The sequence below is a fragment of the Callorhinus ursinus genome, unplaced genomic scaffold (genome assembly GCF_003265705.2).
Source record: "Callorhinus ursinus isolate GAN/ISIS: 27379988/994484 unplaced genomic scaffold, GSC_fseal_2.0 scaffold17, whole genome shotgun sequence".
In the NCBI taxonomy this organism is placed as follows: Eukaryota; Metazoa; Chordata; class Mammalia; order Carnivora; family Otariidae; genus Callorhinus; species Callorhinus ursinus.
In genome coordinates this window covers 8,531,365-8,556,976 of record NW_027397079.1, presented here as the reverse complement: position 1 = coordinate 8,556,976, position 25,612 = coordinate 8,531,365, and the positions used below count along the sequence as shown (strand labels likewise).

At 35.4% G+C, this 25,612-nt stretch overlaps 1 protein-coding gene across 2 annotated transcripts in view; it reads left to right on the top strand.

Annotated features, from left to right (window-relative positions):
• Window positions 1-25,612, top strand: part of VEGFC (vascular endothelial growth factor C) — a 101,675-nt gene that overhangs the window by 51,584 nt on the left and 24,479 nt on the right. The window contains exons 1-3 of one of the 2 annotated variants that reach the window (XM_073902271.1): window positions 12,622-12,640; window positions 14,307-14,520; window positions 15,998-16,188. In XM_073902271.1, the coding sequence (XP_073758372.1) occupies window positions 14,367-14,520; window positions 15,998-16,188 (345 nt within the window). In that variant the 5' untranslated portion in view covers window positions 12,622-12,640; window positions 14,307-14,366. Of the gene's footprint in view, window positions 1-12,621; window positions 12,641-14,306; window positions 14,521-15,997; window positions 16,189-25,612 lie in introns of those variants that run through there. The other variant, XM_025886113.2, reaches the window with a different exon arrangement.

The window sequence follows — 25,612 nt, the reverse complement described above, 5'->3', positions numbered from 1 at the left end:
ATTGTATTTTGAATTTTATCCATTCTAATTGATGTGAAATGGTATCTCATTAAATCTATAGTGAGCATTTTCCTAATAACCAATAATGTTGAGCATTGTTTCATGTGCTTATTTGCCAACAATTTATCTTCTTTGGTGAAATATCTGATCAGATCTTTTGCCCATTTTTGCATCTTTTATCATTCAGTTTTGAGAGTTCCTTTCTATTTTGGAAACAAGTGTTTATCAGATTTGTGCTTTGTGAATATCTTCTCTGTGTGTGGCTTCTGTGTCTTTCCAGAAGCACACATTCCAGTTTTCTTCAAATATACAATTTGTACTTTGTTTTATTTTACTTTTTTAAGTATCCTGTTATTGGTATTAAATTTAAAAACACTTTGCTTCACCCAAGAGCACAAAGATTTTCTTCTAGAAATTTTTATGGGGTTTTACACATTTAAATCTCTGAGACTTTTTTTTAATGTCTGTGTTTTGCATTTATTCTCTCCACACTTCATTTCCTGGCTCTCTGAGCAATTTTGAAGCTCTTTACACAGGCCTTATCCTCTACTTTCATAGAGTCCACAAAAAGACGAGGTGATTTGAAATCTATTCTTTGAAACTGGCGAGTCACATATTTTGTGAGCGATGTTTTCTGGCTCCCCTAAGAACCTACTCGGGGCTCCTCAAACCAGCACAAACCTCCAAACTTCGGTTTATTCCTTTAACAAATTAGCAAGAACTGGTTAGGAGAATTCCCATTCTCCTGGGTAATTCACCCATTAATGAATCTACTGCACCTTTTTATTTTTCTGCCTGTTTTCTGCCCTGCACTCAGCTAGGGATCACTGCCCTGGCTCTGGTCCTTTTGATGGTTTCGGTTGTCATCTTACAAAATTTGCAGAAGAATTTAACTTTCCTTTTAAGCCATTCCCTCCTTTCAGAAACACTCTCTTATCTTAAGTTAAATTTCATGACACCAGCTCCTCCAAACTCTCCTTTTGCTGTTTCACTGGTTCATGCTCTGGAGTCTGAATGTCAGGTCTTGTAGCTCCCCAGCCTGGGTTCACTGTGGCTCTCTGCTCACTCTGTACCTTCTTCCGAGGCAATCTCAGCCGCATAATTGGCTTCATTTTCCATCTAGACACATAGACAACTGTCATATTTCTATTTACAGGATAGGCTGCTTCTGATTGGTAGAGTCACTGTTCTGTCGACTCAGAGTTTCCACATGAATGTCTTAAATGCTTCCCAACCGGAGTGTCTGAAATGAATCATTGTGTGCCCCCACCCCAGCCAGATCTGGTCCTCCCACAGTGTTCTGTATTCACCTTTTGTCACTCATGCCAGAAACTCTGTATTCACACAGACATTTGCCTCTCTCTCTCACTTTGCTAATACAGATCAAGTATTCTACATTTTAGCACTCAATAGCCCTCAAATCTATTTACCAATCTCCATGTCCACAAACGGAATAGTTTCTCATACACAAAGAGAACTCAGCAAGTAAAAGGATTACAGTTAAACCCCACATTAACAGCGTGAATAATCAACAGCCAAGATGTGAAGTTTGCTTAAATGACTAAAGAAAAATTCAGGATGAAATTAATAGGTAAACGTGGTCTTGAACAATGGGTACCATTTTCATGGATGAGAAAAAAAAAGAAATAATTTGAGGAGAGACAGAGAGACTGCATTATGAAGCAAGTTACACCGGGGCACAAGGAGAATCATCTGTTGGTACAGATTCATGTCGGGGAACAGTGGGGAGAGAGGTTGTGTGAAAAGTTGGATGTGAATTATGGAGGATTTTAAAACTCCTTAGTGGGATTCATATGCTAAGAGATCGGGTTGTACATTTCAACCAAATTCTTGAATGATGGCAAGTTTAACTTTTTATTGAATGATTAATGGGAATAGTTAACAGGAAAATGGTATTACAGCTCTGCTAATGAAAAAACTCCTCTGCCACATCCTTTCCTATCCCTAAGTTCTGTTCTCCAGATACAACCTCTTTCAAGTCTTTTAATGTTTGTTCTTGGTAGTCATCTCCATGTTTTGGTGCTCTATCTTGATTTTTTGCATTTAGATTTTATTTATTGGCTTGTTATTCTAGAAGATACGGATCTGGTCAATATCTCTCCTTTTATCCACTCACCCTCTGCATCTCATACACACAACTTCTTATCCATTCATCTTCTTAAAGGAGCTACATAATATCTGAATTTGGGGGCAGACATACATTGTTTATTTTATCATGAACCGTATTATTTACTGTTGAGTAACTTTTCTTCTTGTACGAGTTTTTGGGGGTTTTTAGAACTATTAATTATTTGTTTGTGTTTGCTTGGCCTTGCCACAAATTTTCTATAGACCTTCCAAAACAATTATAAAAGTCCACTGAAAATTAGTAACAAAACATAGCAATTAATTTAGAAATTGTATTTTTTTTCTTTTTTCTCTCCTGGAGGCCTCGTTCTGCCACTAGTTAAGTTTCAAGTCCTATGTATATCTCTTCATGTCTTTCTAGTATGAGGATGCTAATTTCCTGGGTTGTATGTCTTTTTTGTGGCTTATTCCCTCATTTTGTTGAAGAATCTCATTTTTTTAAGTTTTTATTTAAATTTCAGTTAGTTAATGTACAGTATAATATTGGTTTCAGGTGTAGTGACTCAACATTTCCAGATAACATCCAGTGCTCATCACAACAAGCGGAGGGATTGAGAAGACTCTCAATTTTTAACAGCTTTATTGCAGTGTAATTCACATACCATAAAATTTGCTCACTGTAAATGGATAGTGATTTATAGACGTACAACAACCATCACAGTCCAGTTTTATAATATCTTTACTACCCCAAAAAGTACCCTTGTGCTGAATCCTTGCTCCCACCCTCAGGCTCAGGCAATCACCAATCTGTGTTTACTTTCTATAGTTTTGCAATTTCCAGAAATTCCTTATAAATGGGATTATATCGTGCATAGTCTTTTGTGTCTGGCTTTTTTTACTTGCATAATATTTTTGAGGTTCATTCATCTATCAGTAGCTTATTCCTTTTAACTGCTGAATAGTGTTCCATTATAACACATTTTGCTCATGTTTAGCCCATTGATGCGTTTGTAAAATTTTTTCCAGTTTTGGGCCATTATGAATAGTGTGACTATGAACATTCACATATAAATCTTTGTGTGGCTGCTTCACTAACAGTGGAATTACTGGACCATATAAACATATGCTTAATTATTTAAGAAACTGTCAGACTATCTTCCAAAGTGTATATTTTTCATTCCTATGAACAAAATGGGGGGTTGTAATTTCTCCTCATCCTCACCAATATGTTATTCTTTTGGATTATAGTCATTCTGGTGTGTGTGTGTGTGTGTGTGTGTGTGTGTGTGTGTGTGTGTGTGTGTAATGACAACTTGTGGTTTAATTTGAATAATTTACCTTACTAATTAGTGATGTTGAACATTTTTTCAAGTACCTATTGGCCATCTGCATATCTTTTGGAGGTACATCTATTCAAGTCTTGCCTCCCACTTTTTAAACTTGGGTGGTCTTTCTTTTTTTACTTGGAAGACCTTCATATATTTTAGATACAAGCTCTTTATCAGAAATATGATGTTCAAACATCTTACCTCCATGTTTGGCTTGTCTTTTAATTTTCTTACTGATGTCTTTTGAAGAACAAAAGTTTCCATTTTGATGAAGTCCAACCTACCATTTTTCTTTTATAAATCATGTTTTTGATGTCATATCTAAGATACTGTGGCCTAATCCAACTTCACAAAGATGAAACTACATTTTGTCCTAACAGGTTTATAGTTTTAATGCTTACCTTGAGGTGTATGATCTATTTTGTATTAATTTATGAGCTTGTGAGAAGGAAGGATCTAAGTTGTTTTGTTTCCTGGTTTTGGAAGTCTTTTGGGGCTTTTCTGTTTTTTTTTTTTTTAGTTGTTGTTTTGCTCTGTTTCTGTTTTAGCATATGGTAACTGATTGTTCTAGCACCTTCTATTGAATAGACTACCCCTTCTGCATTTATTTGCCTTGGCATCTTTGTCAAAAATCTTTTGATCATCAGTATGGATGTTTTTTATTTGTTTCTTTCTGCATTCTGTATCCTAATCTATCAGTCTATTCTGAAGCCAATATTAAACTGTCTTGATTACTGCAAAGAGTTTAAGACCAGATAATATGAGTCCTCCAATGTTGTTCTTTTTTTAAATAAAATTAGTTATTCTAGATTCTTTACACACATTTTAAGATCAGTTTGAAATTTCTATAAGAAATTCTGCCGGAACTGCATTGAATTTATAGATAACATGGGGAGGATTGTCAACTTAACACTGAGTGTTCCAATCTGTGAACATGATAGGTCTTTTCATTTATGTAGATTTCTTTAATTTCTCTTAGCAAACACCATTGAGAGAGAATATGAGTTTCATACTGGAAGAAGATGCTTACAATATACATATTCGATAAAGGACTTATATCCGGAGTACATTAAGAACTCCTACAAGTCAATGACAAGACAGCCAACAGGGATGAATAAAAAGCTCTTAATTGACAATTTTTAAAAGAGGATAACCCAATGTCCAAATAACATGCAAGTGCTCAATATCATCGGTCATCAAGGTTCACTATACATTGAAACCACAACGAGTGTTATCACAACCCCATCAGAATGGCTAAAATGGAAAACCAAACACTGCTAGTTGTTGGCAAAGATATGGAGCCAGGGATTCTTATATACAGCTCTCAGGAGTATAAATTGGCAAAATTACTTTAGAAAATGGTCATATTGATAAGCTATATATATGCATACCTCATGAACCACCAATCCTATTTCTAGTTATATACCACCCCCAAATTCATATTATGTCCATCAAAAGACATGCTGAGCATAGATTAGATTAATAAATCACAGTAATTCATACAATGAGAAACGAGACAGCAGGAAAACCAATTGCTTCAAACGACAGAGATGAATGTGACAAACATAAGGGTGAGGAAAGGATCCAACAGAAAATACTATATGCTCTTGGATACCATTTATGTAAAATTTGAAAAAGACTAAAAACTATGTTGGTCAAAAACAGAAATGCAGAAATATAACAAAATGGCAATATTTGGTAGAGAGTAATCACGGAGGAGAAAAAAGGAAGTTTCTGGAATGTGGTTGATACTCTGTATCATTGATCTAGGTACAATTACAGTGCAGTGTTCAATTTGTAACAATTTATGAAACTGTGTCCTTATGATTTGTTCACTTTCTTGTGTGAATATTATTCATTAATTAAGGATTTTTAAAGTATTATTAATATTATTTCCAGAATTAAGTAGCATTAACATAAATTAGCCTTTAAAATAGCAAAGAAAAAATTTTACTGAAAAGAAATATTATAATAACCCATTACATTCTGTAATTTCAAAATAACTTTCTACAAGAGCATCATTGAAAAAATGTGCAAAATGATTTTGAAATTAGTTTAAACTTCAAAAGAAAAAGTGAAAGCAATCAAAGGAAAATAATTATGAAATGTTTTGAATTTACTAAATACAGTTTAGACTATGTCTAAACTGCTACATTCTCTTCTCCTTATGAAACAAAGGTGTGGAGAAATGCCTATGTAAAAAGAAAAATAAGATGTTACCCTGGATGGTAAGAAAGTATCTCTAAGAATGTTACAATTAGGGACGCCTGGGTGGCTCAGTCAGTTAAGTGTCTGCCTTCGGCTCAGGTCATGATCCCAGGGTCCTGGGATCGAGTCCCACATCAGGCTCCCTGCTCAGCAGGAGGCCTGCTTCTCCCTCTGCCTGCCGCTCCCCCTGCTTGTGCTCTCACTCTCTCTCTCTCTCTGGCAAATAAATAAAATCTTTAAAAAAAAAAAAAAAGAATGTTACAATTACTAAGTCCAACTGCTGAGCATATTTAAAACCATTCCCCATTTACTCATTTACTCATTCTGATGCTTCTAGGGATTTTGGAAAATAAAATTCATGCAAATTTTAACCTTCTGACGTATTCTTAAGAGGCTAATATATGGCAAAGCCCACTTTTAGTCAGTTGCAGTTTCCCAATAGCAGCACCAGTGAGTGTTGGCCTGGATAATTCTTTTTTTTTTTTTTTTTTTTTTTGTAGAGAGCTGTCTTGTGCATTTTAGGATGGTTGGTAGCATTCTTGGCCTTCACTTAACTAGTGCCAGTAAGTAGCATTACCCCATAGTTCTGAAAAGTGAAAATGTCTGCAGATGTTGCCAAATCACCCGAGGGGAAAATCATTCCTGGTTTAAAGCCATTGCTCTACAATATGTAAATATTGGCATATTAGAGTAATACGTTTTAGTTCCTTGGTATTTCCCTTGTCAGTAAAAACATTCATGATTTTTGGCTTCATCTCTCTGGTGCTATTTTTGCCATTATACATGGACAGGGGTTGGAATTAATAGTTCTGAGATCATTTTGTCATTCTACAAGGAAGGAAAACCAATTCCATTCGAAAATAAAAAGTGAATGGTTTTCAGTGTTGGGGGCAAGAAATTATATATAGAGCTATCTTGTCCATTGTGTGGATTATGCAAATATGACTGTCTACATTGGCATTAAACTAGAAAGTTATCTAAACAATAACAACTGAAAGTGAATATTTTTTAAAAATCTAAGAGTTTACTTAGATAATGAAGTAAATATTTAATTTTTTAATTTAATTCATATATGTGATAAACTAAAAATGACTTTTTGAAAAAATTTATGCTATCAATAATAGACATAAAAAAGATTCTGTTCTTTATTATGACCTTGTTTTCAAAATTTACAAAAATATATTTCAGGGGATTAGGAAAAAATTGAAATTTAACACTTCCAATTAAAAACTTCCAATATTAAACTGAAATGTAAATGTCTGCTTCCGAGGATGCCTATCTGTGGCACATCAGGTTGGTGTAGACATGGGTGATGGGTGACCTGTGAGGGAAAGAACCTGACTCTGACACCTTCCCTGAAACATTAGGTAAAATAATTTGCTAAGGTTATATAAGACATTTACAAGTTTCTATTCCTTAGAAGGATATCATTTGCTCTTACATATTTATTTATGACTCCCTACTAAAGGTGATTTTTAAAATGAATTTTATGGGCACCTGGGTGGCTCAGTTGGTTAAGAGACTGCCTTCGGCTCAGGTCATGATCCTGGAGTCCCGGGATCGAGTCCCACATCGGGCTCCCTGCTTAGCAGGGAGTCTGCTTCTCCCTCTGACCCTCAGCCCTCTCATTATCTCTCTCTGTGTGTCATTCTCTCTCTCTCAAAAATAAAATAAAATTAAAAAAAATAAATAAAATGAATTTTATAACTATGTATTGGGTGATTTTTCAAATCCAAAACCCTCTACATTCTGCCATGACTAGATTTTATTTTAAAAAGGTATTTTTCATCAATCAGATATACTTTTCAAATGTACAAATTTGTCTAGCATGGATAGTTATCTGAAGGGAACAGAACAACCCACAGTTCACTTGTCGTGCAACTGCCAGTGTTAAGTAAGAAGGACTGAATAAAAAGTTCCTCTGCTGTGTTAGGGAAACAATCATTTCAGCAACTACTTATTCTAATGATTGGATCTGACCCTATTTTCAAAGAAGAAAGAAAGAAATCCCAGTGTAATATAGAGTTACTGATTTTGATAATTGCCTTATAATAGATTGATCCCTACTGATAATTTGGTTTCTTAGAACAAAGGAATGATGTATATGATGGGAATAATATGAAAAATATTTTCTTTTAAACTTTTTAGTAAATTTCTTTTTTAAAAAAAAGAGTTTATTCATTTGAGACACAGAGATACAGAGAGAGAGAGCATGAGCAGGGGGAGAGGGAGAGGGAGAAGCAGGCTCCCCGCTGAGCCAGGAGCCAGACATGGGGCTAGATCCCAGGACCCTGGGATCATGGCCTGAGCCGAAGGCAGATGCCCAACTATCTGAGCCACCCAGGCACCTCTGTAAATTTCTTATCTTATTAAACTGATAATTTGACCAACTAATTTTCTTTTTTGCTTTATCTTATGAAATTGTCCATGAATATATGCATTTTTCAAATATAAAGTATTTGAGCCAGACTTTTTAAAGATAGTATATACACAGTTTAAGAAAAAAATGCAAACATCCCTTATTTTCCAGTTTGAACAATAAGTTACTTACCTCCTCTCCCCCAAAATATAGATATATTGGACAACTAAATAGATTTGCCTATGACATTTTTGGCCACTTAATGAAAATACAGTAGTGTGATCAAACTTATCTTTGGTGGACTCTTGCCCACTCCTTCAATTCTGATTATTACTATTTGATAAGAGTATATTCTTTTAAGTGAAAGAAAATTTTCCAAAAAGTATATACATTTCCTCATGAATTTTCAACTTCATAAAATTATCAAATGAGTGCCAAGTCTATATATAGCATAGCAGTTAACTTAAGATTGTTGTTTGAAGAGATTATTGACATTGGATTTGTAGGGTTTTCTGAAAAAAACTAATTTTCATTCACTGGCAAATGCCGGGCCATTACTAACATTAATCCTAGATGACTTGCTACTTATTATTTACTCCCTGTGTTGTCACAGTTTGGGAGAGGAAGGACAACCTGTATGCCCCTAGCAGGCATCTAGACAACCCCTAGTCAACAAAGAGAAGCAAGAGGAAACCAGGTTTTGCAAGCTAGGTGTGTAAAATGTAAGCGTGATTAGGATCCATAGCCAGTGCCACCTCAAGTGTTCACTTTATACTATGATTCTTCATAATTAGGGGAATTACAGATTGCAAGTGAATCCCCAAAATTCTTTCTCATCATGGAACTTCTGGAATCATCATTCTCCTATTAGAGTAAGAAGGGAATGTGTTCTAGGTACATGAATTATCAAGGAAGGGGTTTGTTCCTGATTGTAGCTCCCTGCCTTTGACATCACACACTCAGCTTGACTTCCATAGCACTCAAAATCCTCCACTGAATGTCACATAGGTTGTTGTTTGCAAATTCATACAGGCTGAACATAAATAAGAGTCATTACTGGAACCTCCTAATTGATCCCTCCAAAGTAGAGTACAGAATTAGATTCATTTTTAGATTACTTGAGGGTTTTTATTAGTTGAATATCCATTTGTAAGACACTTTCTATTGTCAGATGTATTAAATCCCTTTGGAAAATAAAAGGAATATATCAACATTTAAGCAAAGTGCCTCAACATGCTGGAAAACATTGGTGAACATGAAGACTCAAAAAAGCATTTAGATATAGCAATACAGTCCTACCTCAAGAAACAAGAAAATTCTCAAGTAAACAACCTAAACTTACACCTACCTAAAGGAACTAGAAAAAGAAGAATGCACAAAGCTCAAAGCTAGTAGAAGGAAGGAAATAGTAAAGATTAGAATGGAAATGGGGAAAAAAAGACAAAATGATAATACAGTCAATGAAACTAAGAGCTGGATCTTGAAAAGATAAACAAAATTGAAAACATTTAGCCAGACTCATCAAGAGAAAAAGAGAAAGGACTCAAATAAAATCAAAAATGAAGACGGAGCAATAAGAACCAATACCACAGAAATACAAAGAATTATAAGAAGATATTATGAAAAATTATTTGCCAACAAATTGGACAACCCAGAAGAAATGGACAAATTCTCAGAAATATGTATCTTCCAGGATTGAATAAGAAATAGAAAATTTGAACACAGAGATTACTAGTAATGAAATTAAATTAGTAATCAAAAGGCTCCCAACAAACAAAAGCCCAGGGCCAGATGGCTTCACAATGAATTCTACCAAACCTTTGAAGAGTTAATACCTATTCTCAAACTACTCCAAAAAAATAGAAAGGAAAACTTCCAAATTTGTTCTACAAGGTCAGCATTACCCTGATTACAGAGATACTACAAAAAAAAGAAAACTACAGGTCAGTATCTCTGACCTAGATACCAAGCATAGATGCAAAATTCCTCAACAAAACATTAGCAAACTAAAAAAAAAAAAAAAATTGCAAACTAAATCCAACAACACATTAAAAGGATAATTCACCATAATCACTTGGGATTTATTCCAGGGATTCAAAAGTGGTTCAATATTCACAAATCTATCGATGTGATATGCCACATTAACAAGAGGAAGGATTAAAACTGTATGATCACCTCAACAGATCTAGGAAAAGAGAAGGAACCTTTCACATGGATAGCACTTCTACTTGAAAGATTTGAGTGTGTCCCTGGTTCAGAACTCCTTCTAGATTTACCAGGACCCCTCTAATTCCTCAAAAGTAGAATATGAATGTGAACGTGCCATGGTTAACTGGCAGTATCTATCCTTAAGATTTGGGTCTTCTCCAGTTTCACTCAGTAGCCCTATCGCTTAGTTGACAATACTGAATTCCTAGATTGCTGCTCATTTAGAGCAAAAATGCAGAAGATGGATTGAAAGAAATATGATCCCAGAACTGGTACAATACTGAGAGTTACAGTTCCAGATTGAGTAAATTTTCAATTTATCTAAAAAACAATCTCTGTACTGTGTGTTTGCTCTCTAAAGATGCTATAATGACAAGTAATTCCACCCTTACTGATAAGATGTATAACATACTTGTATATCAAATGTCTATTTGCATCATCACAGAGATTCTAAGAGAAAGATACTATGATTCCCATTTTACAGAGTAAAGTGAGACTCAAAGAAATGAAATCTAATTTTCCCCAATTAAATAAGGTCTTTAGCCAAGAAGGAAATCTAGTCTTTTGATACTAAAGCTTCTTTTACTTCCACAGATATAATATAAAGTCTAATGGGAATAAGTAAACTAATTTCTCACTATCAAGCTATTTTTATACCATTTTGTCTATGATAGCTTCTGCTTTTGTCAGTGGTTGCTCTAAATTAAGTAGTATGTCAAAGGCATGCTCTATAGAGACATAAGAACAGTAAAGCAAATGAAGGCTGAAATAAGAGCCAATACTCTTAGAGATGATTACTTTTAAATTTTCATTCTAATAGTAAAAAATTATATATGTGCATTATTTAAAATTTGAAGTACAGGGGCTCCTGGGTGGCTCAGTCAGTTAAGCGTCTGACTTCAGCTCAGGTCATGATCTCAGGGTCCTGGGAATGAGCCCGAGTTGGGCTCCCTGCTCCGTGGGAAGTGAGTCTGCGTCTCCCTCTCCCTCTCCCTCTTCCCCCAGTCCTGTGCACTTTCTCTTTTTCAAATAAATAAAATCTTTAAAAAAAATAAAATTTAAAGTACAAAAATGTATAAAGAAGAACATAATAATTACCTTAATTCTGCAATTTGGAGAAGATATATATACATGGATATATATATATATATATATTTTTTTTTGCTGCATACCATTTACTCTTGTCTGTACACACAAATGTATGTATACAATCTAGATGTGAATTTGGTTTTGTGAAAAGATTTGCTACATATATAAACATCCTGTGTACTGTGCCTAAGTTGTATAATACTTCTTCATAAAATATTTATGAACTTCTTTACATGTCTCAATTATACATCTGTATTATCACATTTATGTTTGTACTGTATATTATTTAATCAGTTCTTTATTATTGTCTGTATAGATTGTTTTTTAAATTCATTATGATAGAGAGCCCCATGATGAATTTGTACATATATCTGGCATAATTATATTCTCACTTCTATTGGATGGAAAATTTAATTCCAAAGTGAATTTGCTGTCTAAAATGGAGCTTGTTTTTAAGTCCTTTCAATTTGAAAAAACACATTGGCCTTAAATAGCTTTACAAATTTATATTCCCACCAGGACTGAAAGAAATTATGGTTTCCTTCACTTTTACCATCACCAAATACATATTAACATATTTATTCTCAGTGAATATTCAGTTTAAGATCTTTGCCCATTTTTCTATTGAAGTACCTGTTTATTTTTTGTCATTAACATGTTCATGTGATATTTTAAGAATATTAGTCCTTCTCCATCTGTCATGTATATTGCAAATAGTTTTCCTACTTTGTTGTCTTTTAGTTTACAGTATTTTCTACCATACAGTTTACATTTTATCTTTATATTCACCTAGAAAAGCCTTTTTTCAGCCTAAGAGTACAAATATAACTTTTATTTTCTATTCCTATGTTGTAGTTTGGCTTTGGTGCTTTTTTTTTTCAGTTTTTTATATTGTATTTTTTCTATTGTGAATTGTATGCTTACATTTTTCTATTTATCTACTGAGTAACGGGGTTTTCTGTCATAGATACAATTATTGTTCTTTTCTTTTTCTAAATTTTGAAGTACAAAATCTGAAGTACAATTTTGATTGTCTTAAAACTTCGAATAATACTTAATTGAAAGCCCCTCTTCCCCACTGTCTTTTTTCTGTACGCCTTGGTGTGTACCTTTCCTTGTGTCGTGTAACATTGGTGTGTGTGTATTGAAGCTCTTCCTAGCAGAATGGACACTCATGCCTCTTCGTGTGAGTTTCAGGTGATCAGCTGAGGTCACAACTTGACTTTAATTCCAGCCGAATTACGGGGAAAAGAATCCCAGGGACCCACCAGTCACACAGTCCCATGGTGTTCCTGCTGGTTCAAGGGCTCTTCAGGCTAGCAGAGGCAGACAGAAACCCATCCATGACATTTCATTTTAGGTAGCAATGACCAAAAATCTACCGATGTACTTTTGCAACCTTTCTCTTCACTTGCAATCCTTTTAGATTCTGAGATATTTTTGATTCTTGAGCGTTGTGTCATATATGAGATTTTTCCTGAGACAAATACTTCATAAACAATTGGGAAACTGTGTGAGGAGATGTTGTCACTTTCATTTAAGCTGGGATCTCTCCATCCCCACCTTCCATCTGTTCGAGGGAATTATATTTTGTATGGCTGTATGGCATATCAGGGATCACCCTATATATTCCAGATGTTAGTGGATTAATATCAATATTTTCAGAACACAGACCTAAAGAGATTAAGTGATATACCCCATTGACACAATAAATGAGGGAAAGGGAAATCCTAAAATTAATAGCCAATTTTATTATCCAATAGAAAGGAACACCTTTTATAATCTACTGCCTATGAGGCTCTAGATAAAAGAAATATTAGTTATATTTCTCAAAATAAAGTGTAAATAGCACCTACATCAGGATAACTGATTATTCAAAATCATGGTGAAAAGACTTTAAATAGTATTTTGACTTTTAAAGCAAATATATTAATTTTGTACATCAAGAACTAGAAAGGAGAAAACTATTAGAATGTAGACTGTTGATCTCCATCCAAGACCTCTGGGGTGGGGGGTGGTTACTTCATTTAACAGGTCTCCAGCTGATTCCTGTGCATGCTAAATTTTAAGACCAATTTCTGATGTGTTTCCTCCCATATTCAGACTTAAAAGCTGGGATAAGCATGACGGTATAAAATAAACATTTGATGTTGTATTTCACTTTGTATATGAAGTTAAACAATGTCCCATTTTCCCTTAGTTTCAAAGAATAATTTAGAAAACTCTTTTTTTCATAATTGTGATAACTACCTGAATATAACTTGGGATGTTCTACTTAATTGGACACACTAATATAGACAGTTATTTAAGAGCAGAATTAATGTTCTCCAAACTCTTTCATGTCTTTTTCATAGCAAAAATAAATCTCAACAATCAGATTTTTTTGGAAATACTTGGGAGGTTCTGCCAAAACATAAACCTGTAATACTGTTACTGAAACCCCATTCTTCATGGAAGTATTTATTCTAAAATAGTTTCCGTAAAACCAAGTTTCCTAATTTCAAGCATACTGCTTAATTATATTTTATTGATGCTGATAACTAAAAGCGAAGCAAAGCATTAGAGTGGACTTCAGTTTATATGTATTGGAGGGTAATACAAGATTGAATAAATTCTCAAAGTTAAAAATTTGCCAATTATGTAAAACTATAAATCAAACAAGCTACTTAGGAAATTAAAATTATGTCTCACAAAATTTTTGCCTTAAAAACCAAATATATAGTTTACAAATTTGGTTGTCAGTACTTCATTTTTAATCATGGATGAGTAAAGAGATGGATAATTTTGTGAAAAGCAAGTATAATAAATTGTTAATGGTACAACAGAGGCAAAAAAAATAATCATGGTATTGCTTCAAATTAAAAGACGAATATAATTTTACCAAGTAAAGTTAAGTAATTCAGGGATAATTAATAATATTTTTAATAAGGATCTGACATATATAACATTAAACCCAGAGGTTATTTTCATTCGTTTTCAAATCTCTTAATCTGATAACTGATGGATCTTGCATGTTTCTTTGATAGGCGTATGCAGGCAAAGATCTGGAGGAACAGTTGCGGTCAGTGTCCAGTGTAGATGAGCTCATGACCGTACTCTACCCAGAATATTGGAAAATGTACAAGTGTCAATTAAGGAAAGGCGGCTGGCAGCGTTATAAAGAACAGCCCAACATCAATGCAAGAACAGAAGAGACTGTAAAATTTGCTGCAGCATATTATAATGCAGAGATCTTGAAAAGTAAGTATGGGAAAGAAAATATATGATAAGCTTTATATATCAACCCAGTGAAATCTGCCAGCCTGGTTTTGGTTTGTTTGTTTGTTTGTTTAATTTCAACCTTTGTACTACTAAATGCCTTTAGGGCTGAAAGCAAACAAAATAAGAATAAAGATTTTCAAAATATGGCATTTTATAACTTAACCACTGTGAGTGGTTAAGAGGATTTCTCGAAATATAAAAATAGAAAGGTACAGGCCTACCAACACATTTTTTTTTTGGTTAAGGTGATACTCCGTTGCAAAATTTTAAAAACCTGAAGATATATTTTCTACACTGTCTCAGTTTAACCATTTAAACATTCTATATCTTACAAAATAATTGCATGTACATTTTCTGATTTGGATTCAGAAATGCTTAATTTCTAAATCACCCCAAATCATCTTTTCCAAGATTTCTTATTGCCTTGCTGTTTCACAGGTGGCTTGGGAGCTGGACTTGGGGAAAGCTACTAAATGATCTAGCAGAGAGCATCACAAAAAATTATGATGCTGCATAAATGGCATAGTATAAAGTGGTGGACTATGTTAAAAAAAATAACTCCCTCCAGTTGTTAGATAGTAATCGCTACCAGGGTTTAAGATTGCAAACTATTTTGAGAACACATGCAATCAAAATGGGTTCAAGTTTGAATAACCCATAGTTTATATTCTTTTTTCTAAAAATGTTACTTGAGGGAAAAGATGGGAAAAAAGAAGCTAGAACATTTAAGAAGTACATCATCTATAATGCAATATTTAAAGAGTCCACGGTGTTGGGGCTAAACCCCTAACTCACTGGAAACAGAATTCCAAGGGAGCGCATAAAAGGAATAGGAAAATTTGAGTTTCCTGAAGACACTTAGTTCAGGATACATGTCCCAGTTGATGGAAGATACCCTTGCATTTCAAGTGACATTCCCCAAAGCTGCCAGATAGCCTGCCTGAAAATGATCTTTGAACTCAGTCGAAACCCATAGCAATTTCCTCATTTACATCTCCTTTTAGAAAGAAAAAATTAAATCATGTTGTTTATCTTTGCTTTGAGACCGCAAAAATAGCACACACTATAGCAAATGAGCGTGACTCTCTCTCTCTGCAGGTCCTGCAAACACCTATCTATTAAATTTTCATTTTCTTAAGCAAAGAAAACCAAACATAAGTGCTGCAGAAAAATCGGTGTTGTTTTAAGAAAGCATAATCCTAATTTAGCGTGTTACCTGGCTATAGAAATTTGTTTTTTAAGAAAATATCATTTGCTGCTCTGTTAAATATTAAATAAATATTATATTGAATTCCAATCCACAGGCAATTTAGGATCCTGTCAACTCTTTCTTTTTTAACATTATGTATTATACTTCAGTCTGAAAATCTGAAATCAAATGTGACTTCCAACTGCTGTGGGCTCTTCCCCCTCGCTGGCTTCTGTGTAACTTACGGCCTTCCCTATGACTCGACAGGTATTGATAATGAGTGGAGAAAAACTCAGTGCATACCACGTGAGGTGTGTATAGATGTGGGGAAGGAGTTTGGAGCAGCAACAAACACCTTCTTTAAACCTCCATGTGTGTCCGTCTACAGATGTGGAGGTTGCTGTAACAGCGAGGGCCTACAGTGCATGAACACCAGCACAAGCCACCTCAGCAAGACGGTAGGTGTGCTGGCTCCATGGGGGGCCTGCTCAGTCCCTGACCTCAGTCCCTGGCCATGGCTTTGGTCCCTCTGCAGTCACTCCGGGTCCTTCTGAGCTGCTTCCGTTGTCTTTGGGGAATGAAGTGAACTTCTCAGTATTCTGTGGTGTTGAGACTATTATCTCACAAAGAAAGTTACTGTTGCTTTATGGGCTCTGTTCCTAATAGTGCTAATCAAAGCCAAGGGAAGCAGGTAATAAATATACATATGAATGTGGGTGTCTGTGTGTCTGTGTGTGTGTCTGATCTAAATATTGTTATTTGGCAATCAATTACTTTTCTTCTGATTAAAGAGCTACAGCACAAATCACAAGTTCAAAATGTGTAACAAAACGTGTGTTCTGTACAACAGCAGTGTAATATTGAAATAAGCCAACACTCTGAGCATACTCATTGTGTCCATTTGGAAAGCAAAGAAAATATTCTGACACTAAATCTCAGGTATTTTGAGTGACCTGTAAAGTCCCATCACATTAGATGTGAAGCTTTTAAAATAATAACCAAGAAACTTACTTTAAGGTTTGGTCCGGGATTTTCAGTGCAGATGCGCTAACCTGCATGGTAGGTCTTTTGTGAAAGAGGAGGCTGGCTATCAGAGGGCATGTTTATGAGCTGGTGATAACCACAGAGTGTTGTTTAAAGGGCTGTGTACCACTGTCCTCTGCACAGAAATGTTTGGAGAGGCCCAGGCCATGAGCTGGGCTGATGCAAACTTCCCAAAACAGAAACTTGTGTTTGGCTGAAAGACTTTTCCAATCAGTTTATGTGGCTACATTCAGAACTGCACAATTATTTTGAAAAATAATTCCAAAAATGTGATGTGAGGTTTAATTGATACAATGTGGAATGACAACAAATTAACATTTTTAGTCAAATAATGTCTACACTTGGAATACATATAATGAAAGCTTCTTCTCACAGAAACGAGATGACCAAAAGCTTGGATCCCATTAATAAAATCTACTCTGATTTTAATATAAATAAGTGGAAATGAAAATTAAGATTACCTGAGTTTCTTCAACTGCGTTTTCTCATCTGTTGGAAATTTCTAAAATTTTTACTCTAATGATCATCTGGGCTCTGGGTTTGGAGACACTGTCCTCTTGTACAATCCAAACTGCCTTTTGGGGGAAAAAATGTATTTCTTTGTATTGCTCATATGCCTGATGAAGGAATTAACCATTTTAGATACTAAGACTTGCAAGAGGAAACAAAAAATAAATAAATTATAAAACTGAGTTTTCTATTCAACTTACCTGTGCCTAAACTCTAAAGATTAAAAAAAAAAAAATTAAAAGGTGATGCTTTGGGACGCCTGGGTGACTCAGTCGGTTAAGTGGCTGCCTTCGGCCCGGGTCATGATCCCAGGGTCCTGGGATCGGGTCCCACATCAGGCTCCTTGCTCAGCAGGGAGCCTGCTTCTCCCTCTCTCTCCTTCTGCTTGTGCTCTCTCTGTCAAATGAATAAAATCTTTAAAAAAATTTTTAAAAAAAGGTGATGCTTTGTGGCCTGACATCATTCCTGTTATCATCATAGTTAAGCACAGCCAGAAGGAGATTATCTATTCTTGATTACCTTCTAGAATCCAGCACAATGACACAGTGTTCCTTCTGGCAAACGTTAGCAAGAGACGCAGCATAATTCTAAATATATTCACACATTTAGAAACTTAATCAGTAGAATATATGTTTATGGGTCATGGGATAACATTTCTGTGCTCGATAAAATTCTTATATTTTAATAGAATGACACATAATTATAGTGATTGAGCACAGCAAAACTCCTTTGTAGGATCCCCCACCCTCACCCCTCCATCTTTATCAAACAGTAATTAGGAATTTGTGAGCTAAGAAACTGTAGATTGTACACTATTCTGAGTAAAATACTACTAATTTAACAGGTTTTACTGGATAATAAGTGTTTATCTTATCTTAACCCTGAAGTAAAACAGGATTTAAAAATCTTTAATAAGTGTTGGAACTTAACACTTTTTTTAATCAAAACAAATACTTATTCCAGTAGGATAACCCCAAAAAACTAACATTTATTTTTTTAAAAGATGTTAATATTAAAAATGTTGCTGCTTTTATATTTAAGCCAAGTTCCATAAAAGGATTTTTGGCCTTCTGAGTTTCTTGAAATGTCATTTTTTTAAAAATAGAGAAAATAAATATGAGTGAGGATATTACATTTTTGGAATGCCTTTAATAGCATATATTTTTAAATACTTTGATTAAGCAATATGATATATATTCTAGATTATATTATTATTGTTATGGGATTTGACTTAAATCAGTATCAGTTTGGTGGTTCTTCAAAAGTCTGGATATGCCAGTTGTGTTTTCCAAAGACCAAAAGGCTATATCTGTTTTAAAAAATGGGATAACATGAAATAGCCTCAAAAGACAGATTTTGAAGAATTATTTCATCAAACAAAATGTATCTACTGAAAGCTCGTTATATATCATTTCAAAAATGCCTTATTGGATTCGATTGTTAGATGAAACTTTACTTTCAAAGTGCTCATATTGTGAAAGTATAAAGTTGAATAATAACTGTTTTAGCATTGGGGTTTTGTTTTGTTGGAGTTAATTTATTTTCTTGGTGAAAATCAGTTGCCAGTTGACAATATGTAAAGCTATTTTTCATTACTAATTTCCTCCACAGATTCTTCTATTATGCCTTGTTGATAGAAAAAAATGTTTTAATGAATTTTCTTTAAAAAAGCCTCATGCTTTAAGGTGTAATATTTATTATTTTAATATTTGAATCACATAGGGGCGCCTGGGTGGCTCAGATGGTTAAGCATCTGCCTTCGGCTCAGGTCATGGGATCAAGTCCCGCATCGAGCTCCTTGCTCAGCAGAGGGTCTCCTTCTCCCTCTCTCTCTGCCTCTCCCCTTGCTTGTTCTCTCTGTCTCTTTCACAAATGAATAAATAAAATCTTTGAAAAAATATTTGAATCACATATTTCAAAAGATATCTTCTTTAGATAGACATGCTAAAATGTTTTGTGCAGTAGTCCCTTAGACGAGCTTTCTGTTTCCAGCACCACACTCAATGCAAACAACACCCTGGCCTTGTGGTTTCCCCTCCTGATGTGTGACTTCATCGCTAGTCAGAAACACAGGGGTCGTCCCTGACATGTCCCTTCTCTTGTCACACGTCCAGCCTGTCACCAAATCAGATGTTCATTTTGTCCCCTAAGTATCTTGACTCCCCATGTCGACCACCATCACTGTAGTCCAACATGCTTTTCATGCTCTTTCCAGCTAATGAAAAACCCTGCCCTCTGCTCTGCTGCTTCCATTTCCCCTCGTCCCCATGCATTCTCTTAATGGCCCCCAAATGTGATATTTTTAAGACACAAATCTGGTGGTGTCAGTCTCCAGCATAAAGGCCTTTCAATGATTTCCCACTACTGTTAGAAAAAGACCAAAATCTTTATCACAGCCTTAAATGTCTGCCTTCCTCCACAGAACCATCTGACATAACTGTCCCTTGTCCTTAACTTTTTGTGCTCCTGAATGCTCTAGGCTTCCTTGAGTCCCTGGGAAACACTGTGCCCCCTCTAGCCCTCCATCCTTGCTCACACTTTTAAGTCAACTTCTCCTGCTAGTCTCCTCCCTGCTGAGGTACCAGTTCTTCTATCACATGGCTCAACAAGTCCTTGGGGGAGACTTTTCTGACCTCCTTGATTGGATCCTATATTTCTTTTAAATGCTTTATAGTTTCCCATACTTATCTTTCATAGCACTCACTACAGCTTATAATCCTAGTTTATAACAATATAGCCATTATTATTTGATTAATGTCCATCTCCTCCATAAAGCCAAGAACATATCTCTGTTGTTCATCAGTTCCCTGAGTGTCGGTTACGGAATTAGGATACATCCCCTTTTGGAAGCACATTAAAACCGACCCTCTCATCAGAAAAAAAAAAATGAAGATATGGACACATCCACAGAGCTTACCCCACAGTTCCAGGGGGAGGTGTCCTTACCCTCGTTGTTATCCACTGAAGCAGATTTTAAAACTACTGCCTTGAAGGTCAGTAATAATAAAATAGTTGATTAACTCACCTGTGTAATTTTTAAATAAACCAATCCTATTGCCTAATCAAAGTATGGGCTATAAATTTCAGATCAGTCTTTTAAAAATATCCTGTTTTTGAACAAATGGAAGAGAAAATGCTCCCCTTTTTTTCCCTTTCATAGTTGATGTGAGCAGAAGTCACCATTCTATTCCTCTTAACTATTGTCTTACTAAATACACACTTTACACATGTGCCAAATAGCTACCAGAAGTGCCTTAGATAAAGTCTAAACTTGGAAAACAGAAAAATCTTTGTTAGTAAACAAAATGAATGAATGTAGTCTTCTGTTCACCATTGGTTTTTCTGGGACCACTGCATATTTATTCCCTCCAGTGGCTTGATTAGGTCCCATGTCGACCTAATGGGTGCCAGAGTGAAAGCATTTATTCAAGGATAAGTGTGTATGCATAACAGCACACAAACTTCTCTGTCAGGTTGGAGGCATCAGAAGGTTGTAGGCTTCAGAAAGTAGAAGGCTTCCAGGCTAAGAGCATGTAGTGCTAAGTTGAAGGTATGTGTAGGTAAAATAAAACTTGGTCCAGTAACCCCAAATAGGATATTTTTGCTAAAAGAAAACTAAGTCTATGTTAGATCATATGGAATCAGTTCTCACTGAATTTCATCCTCTTTCACCTCCAGGTTTTAGAGAATTTAGCAAGGTCTTTAAAACAGATTCATGATGTTGAAATCATTTATTTTGCCTGCTTCCTCATTGGAAAAATCAAAATTTACCTATAAAATTGTTGAGGTCTGGTTTCTTGTTGTTGGTCTGTTGTTTTCAACTTTTATTTTGATCCTTTTTGATAGGCTTGACACAATGCAATAATCACATTTCTTACAAATTCTGACCTGCAAAGTGGTAGTGTTTTTACATGTTATGTATTATACAGCAGAGGAGTCTCATTTTAGCACTTCAATTTTCCAAAGATTTGCAGTTTGAATTAAAAATTTGATGTGCATTGAAAATAAGGTACTTAGTCCTCAGGGTGCTGCCCCAGGACACCTACTTTCTGACTCCACACACTGTCCTTAGGTGTCTTCATCTACATTGTTTTGCTCTTCGTGGGGATTACCCAGACCCTTATCTCCAGTTGACTTCTCTGGTGGTTCCCATACTCAAGCCTGTGACTTGGCTTCCCTTCTGGTGGGTCCTGGTTCAAATGCACCACGTTGGAGTTATGACCTATTCCCCCACACGCACCCCACCCACACAGATAGACAAGCAAGTAAATAAACCTTTTTCTTCTTCCAGTATTCTCTTTATAAATGACACCACTCATCTTGTTGGCTAATCCCAATTATTCCTCCTTTCACTAAAGCCCAATCAATAATTCCAGTTAAATCTCCCTTCCAAACGTGGCTAGAATCCATCCCGTTTCTTCATCCTGCTGATCTCATCTGATGCAGGTCACATTCATCATCACCTGGGCCAGCCTCGTGACTGGTCCCATATCTCCATATCTCCCTCCCATCCACTGGCCACATGATAGCAGTGAGGTTTTGTTTTCTAAATGAGAAGTCAGTTCCTGCTCAGGCTAGCATGTGTTCTGACTGGTCGATACAAATGTCCTAAGCTGTTAAATCTTTGGAATGGCGCTCTCCTTTAGGTGCCTTCTTTAGGTTAAAACCTTCAACATGGTTTACTAGGCCCTCCATGACCTGGCTGCTGCCTAAATCTGCAGCCTCAGTTGTCACTGCTCTCCCCTAAATACTACTTTCCACGAGGACCCAAATTTATCTACTCCTTAAATTTTGTCAATATCTCTTACCTCGGAGTCACTGCAAAACTCTGTGTTTGAACCATCTCCTTACACACCTCCTGATACCCCCCTCATCGAGCTAATTTCTGCTCATCTTTAGGCCTAGATATGAATGTCACTTCTAAGGCGTCTTGTTGTATGGTCCATATCATCCTTTATTGCCCATATGTTAGCATCATTACCTTATCTGTCAGATTGTTTTAGTCCCTAAGCTCTAAACTCCATGAAAGCAGAGACTGGGTTTGGTTTTTACCCTGGAGCATGGCACACTGTTGGCACATAGTAAACACTAGGCACTAAATTGATGACTAAAGAAAAGGGAACAGATTTAGGGTCAAGGGTAGAGTCGTGAATATGCTGATTTTGAAAAATCGGAGTGATATTTAGGTGGAGATACCAGAAGAAGATTGGGCATGTGATTCCAGAGTTCTGCAGCGGTGATTGGATCCTTAGACATCATATTGATAAATGCTGTTTGAAGTCCTGTTGTACTTGTTACTACTTAGAGGGTTCATGTATCAGGAAAGAAGAGCAAAAGCCAATGCCAAGGGAAAGCCAACATTTAATCATTGATAGTCCCATCCATTTCTCCTTTTGATTTCTTAATAACATGCTCTTCTCCCACCCAAAGAATCCACTCAGATTGTTTTTAATAGTAAAAGCAATTATTTTAATTTAAATTCAATTAAGCAAGTGGGATGAAGCACCTACCATGTGGCGCCTCATACTCTGCCATATAATGGGTATACGGTGACGTATGGATCCTGCACTCATGGAGCTTACAGGTTAGCAGAGAAAGGCAATCAACATTTATCAAGTAAATAAAAATAGTCTTAAGTGTTGTGAAAGAGAAATGCAAAGCTTTATGGAAATACACATCAAGGACAGCGAGACGTGAAACTCCTGAAGGCAATGTTTTCGTGTGTGTTTAACATTTTTGCTAATATTGCAACTTGTAAAAGCTTACACCTAAGTAGTACCTTTCCTAAGTGTATTTTTTATTATATTTTCAATGTACTATAAATGGGAGCATGTGAGGATCTCTTTCAAACATAAAAGAAGTTTCTTACTGCTGTATTTTCTGAAGGGGAAAAAAGAGTTTTTGTCTTGTTAAAGGAGTTCCAGACACATCCTTTAGCAACAAAAGTCACCAACTAGAATCATATAAATTTTAAGGACAATGTACTTAAGTAATTTAAGACCCAAGTTTTTTATAAAAACTTCCTAGAATTTTTTTTATGGGGCTCAATGAAGGGCAGGTTAGCAGAATGTGTGAGGAAGCCAGCCATTAGTTGAAAAGTGAAACCATATGCACTAAGCATTCCAAAGTGAACTAATAGGTCACAACTGCTTCAAAGTTCTCCCAGGTATCTGCTTCTGAGGAGTAGATTGGGTGTCTTTTTTGACCTCTTTCATAAACACATGCTTTTCAGTATACTTTCTTACGAGAAGTTGTATATTTAAGAGATATAACCAAAAAGGAGAAAGTGAATATTGCAGAAGATAAATTATTTGATGACTCGAGTAGAAGCAGAAGAAAGCCATCTGCTTCTGAGCCAAACATCTGGATTAAAAAGTTATTTAAATGTTAGTATTTACCTTACATAGTTTTTCTGAAGATAGGAATGAGAAAGAAAACTACCAAACCCATGGGGCTTCCTTGGAAATCTTGGGGTTGGAGCTGAAGAAACCACAGCCTCTTTGCTGAGTTCATGAGTGCCAGTGGAAGGAGCCAACTCATTGTGGGAGCTGGGTCTCCTCTAGTTCCTTCTGATGGACATGCACAGCAGTATTTAAAATTCTGTGTTGCCATTCTAAAAAAACAAGCTATTATATTTTTTATTATTTTATAAAGAAATAATATAAGCATATATATTAGCAAAAACATCCCAGATTATATCTGAGTTGAGCTGAGTGCTTCACAAAATTTTCTTTTTAGCAAAGTGTATTTAAACCTAAGTAAAATGTGGAACTATGGAATGCAACTTAGAGGTATTATGTTGCACTGCAGTGGTCTGAAAGATTACATTCATATGTATTCAACAAGTGGAATGTGATTTGTTTGGAATCTTTAGCTAATTAATATCTGGCAAGCACAGTTGTTGGAAATCAGGTTTTATCCAGATGTGGGGAAAAAGCTCTATAGCAATAGCAGTTATCAGAAGTTTAAGGGTAACATTTGCCTTAAGAAAAAAAAATAATGCATCTATTTAAAATACCCCTTTTTCCCAACTTCTCCAGGTATTGATCCTGTGCACAAATTTTATTCAGTATTTCTAAAACTCCTGAATTGGGGTTTTTAATTGCAGCATTGTATCTGCATTTTATGTATAACAATACATGAAAATTTATTCAGTACAAATGTAAATCCATTACCATCTGCTCTCCTGTGCTCTTCCCAGACCTACTTTCAATTCTGTAGGTCCTTGAGAGCAGGCCCTGTGGTTGGTAGGCTCACTTGAAAAGCTGACACAGTGGACCCTTAATTTTCACCTTTTCCCATTTTTAGGGATTATTTCTTTAAATGCCATGTAGTTTCTCTCTTCCAGTTTACAATTATTAACCATACTCTCCAGGAGCTACAACTTGTTTCTATACTTAATGGACTCAAGGCTGGAATATTTAAATTAAAGATAGCAATGAGATATGCTAGAAGGAGAAACTGGTTATGTTTTGAGGTATAAAAAAAAGATGTCGTAAAGGGAGGCTTTTTTTTTTTTTTGGTTTGATATTTGTTCCCACACAAACATCCCTTTCAAATGTAATACTAAACTGTAATCCAGGATCTCGTCAGTAAGGAAGTTCTACACCTTTTTCTGGAATAGCCTGCAAGATAAGTAGAAATAAGACTTGTTGCTTTGTAACTGTTGCTATGCTGGTGTAAACAATCTATTGTTTCAAAATGTGGCTTTACATGAAGTCCATTCTTATTGGTGAGAATCGACTCTTAGATATTCTTATTAAGGAATTCCAGTAGATAACAACTGGGAACATCTCATTTGGAAATGTTTGACGTTTCCTCCTGTCTATTGAAGTTTTACAGAACACACAGATTTTTTTTTTCCAATTTCCAGGCTTGTTTAAATGCCATCTTAATATAAACTTTGATCTTCAAAACCAGCAACTCCTCTCACAGGCATATGCAGAGAGTATACCATCAGTCTCCATTATGAATTTTATTACTACTTACATCCTAAATTAGGTACAAGCTATTATTATGTACTATTCAAGAACAGTTCACTTTATAGCATAAAAATGTCTTAGGAAAATCACAAAACAGTCTAGTATAGGCATTCTTGTTTTATTGAAATTTAAAGAATTTATGTATTGTTTCAACAGTGATGTGCATGGATTGACCTTGACTCTTTTGAGAGAAAATTACAGTTATTTACTGTGTTGGTTTAGATCTTTCTATAATGGCAAGCACAGATTTCATGAGAGTTAAAATGCAGGTTCTTGCTAACAGCATTTGTGATAAACTATTTGATATTTCAAAAATTCTAACCTAGTAACATATATGTGTGTGTGT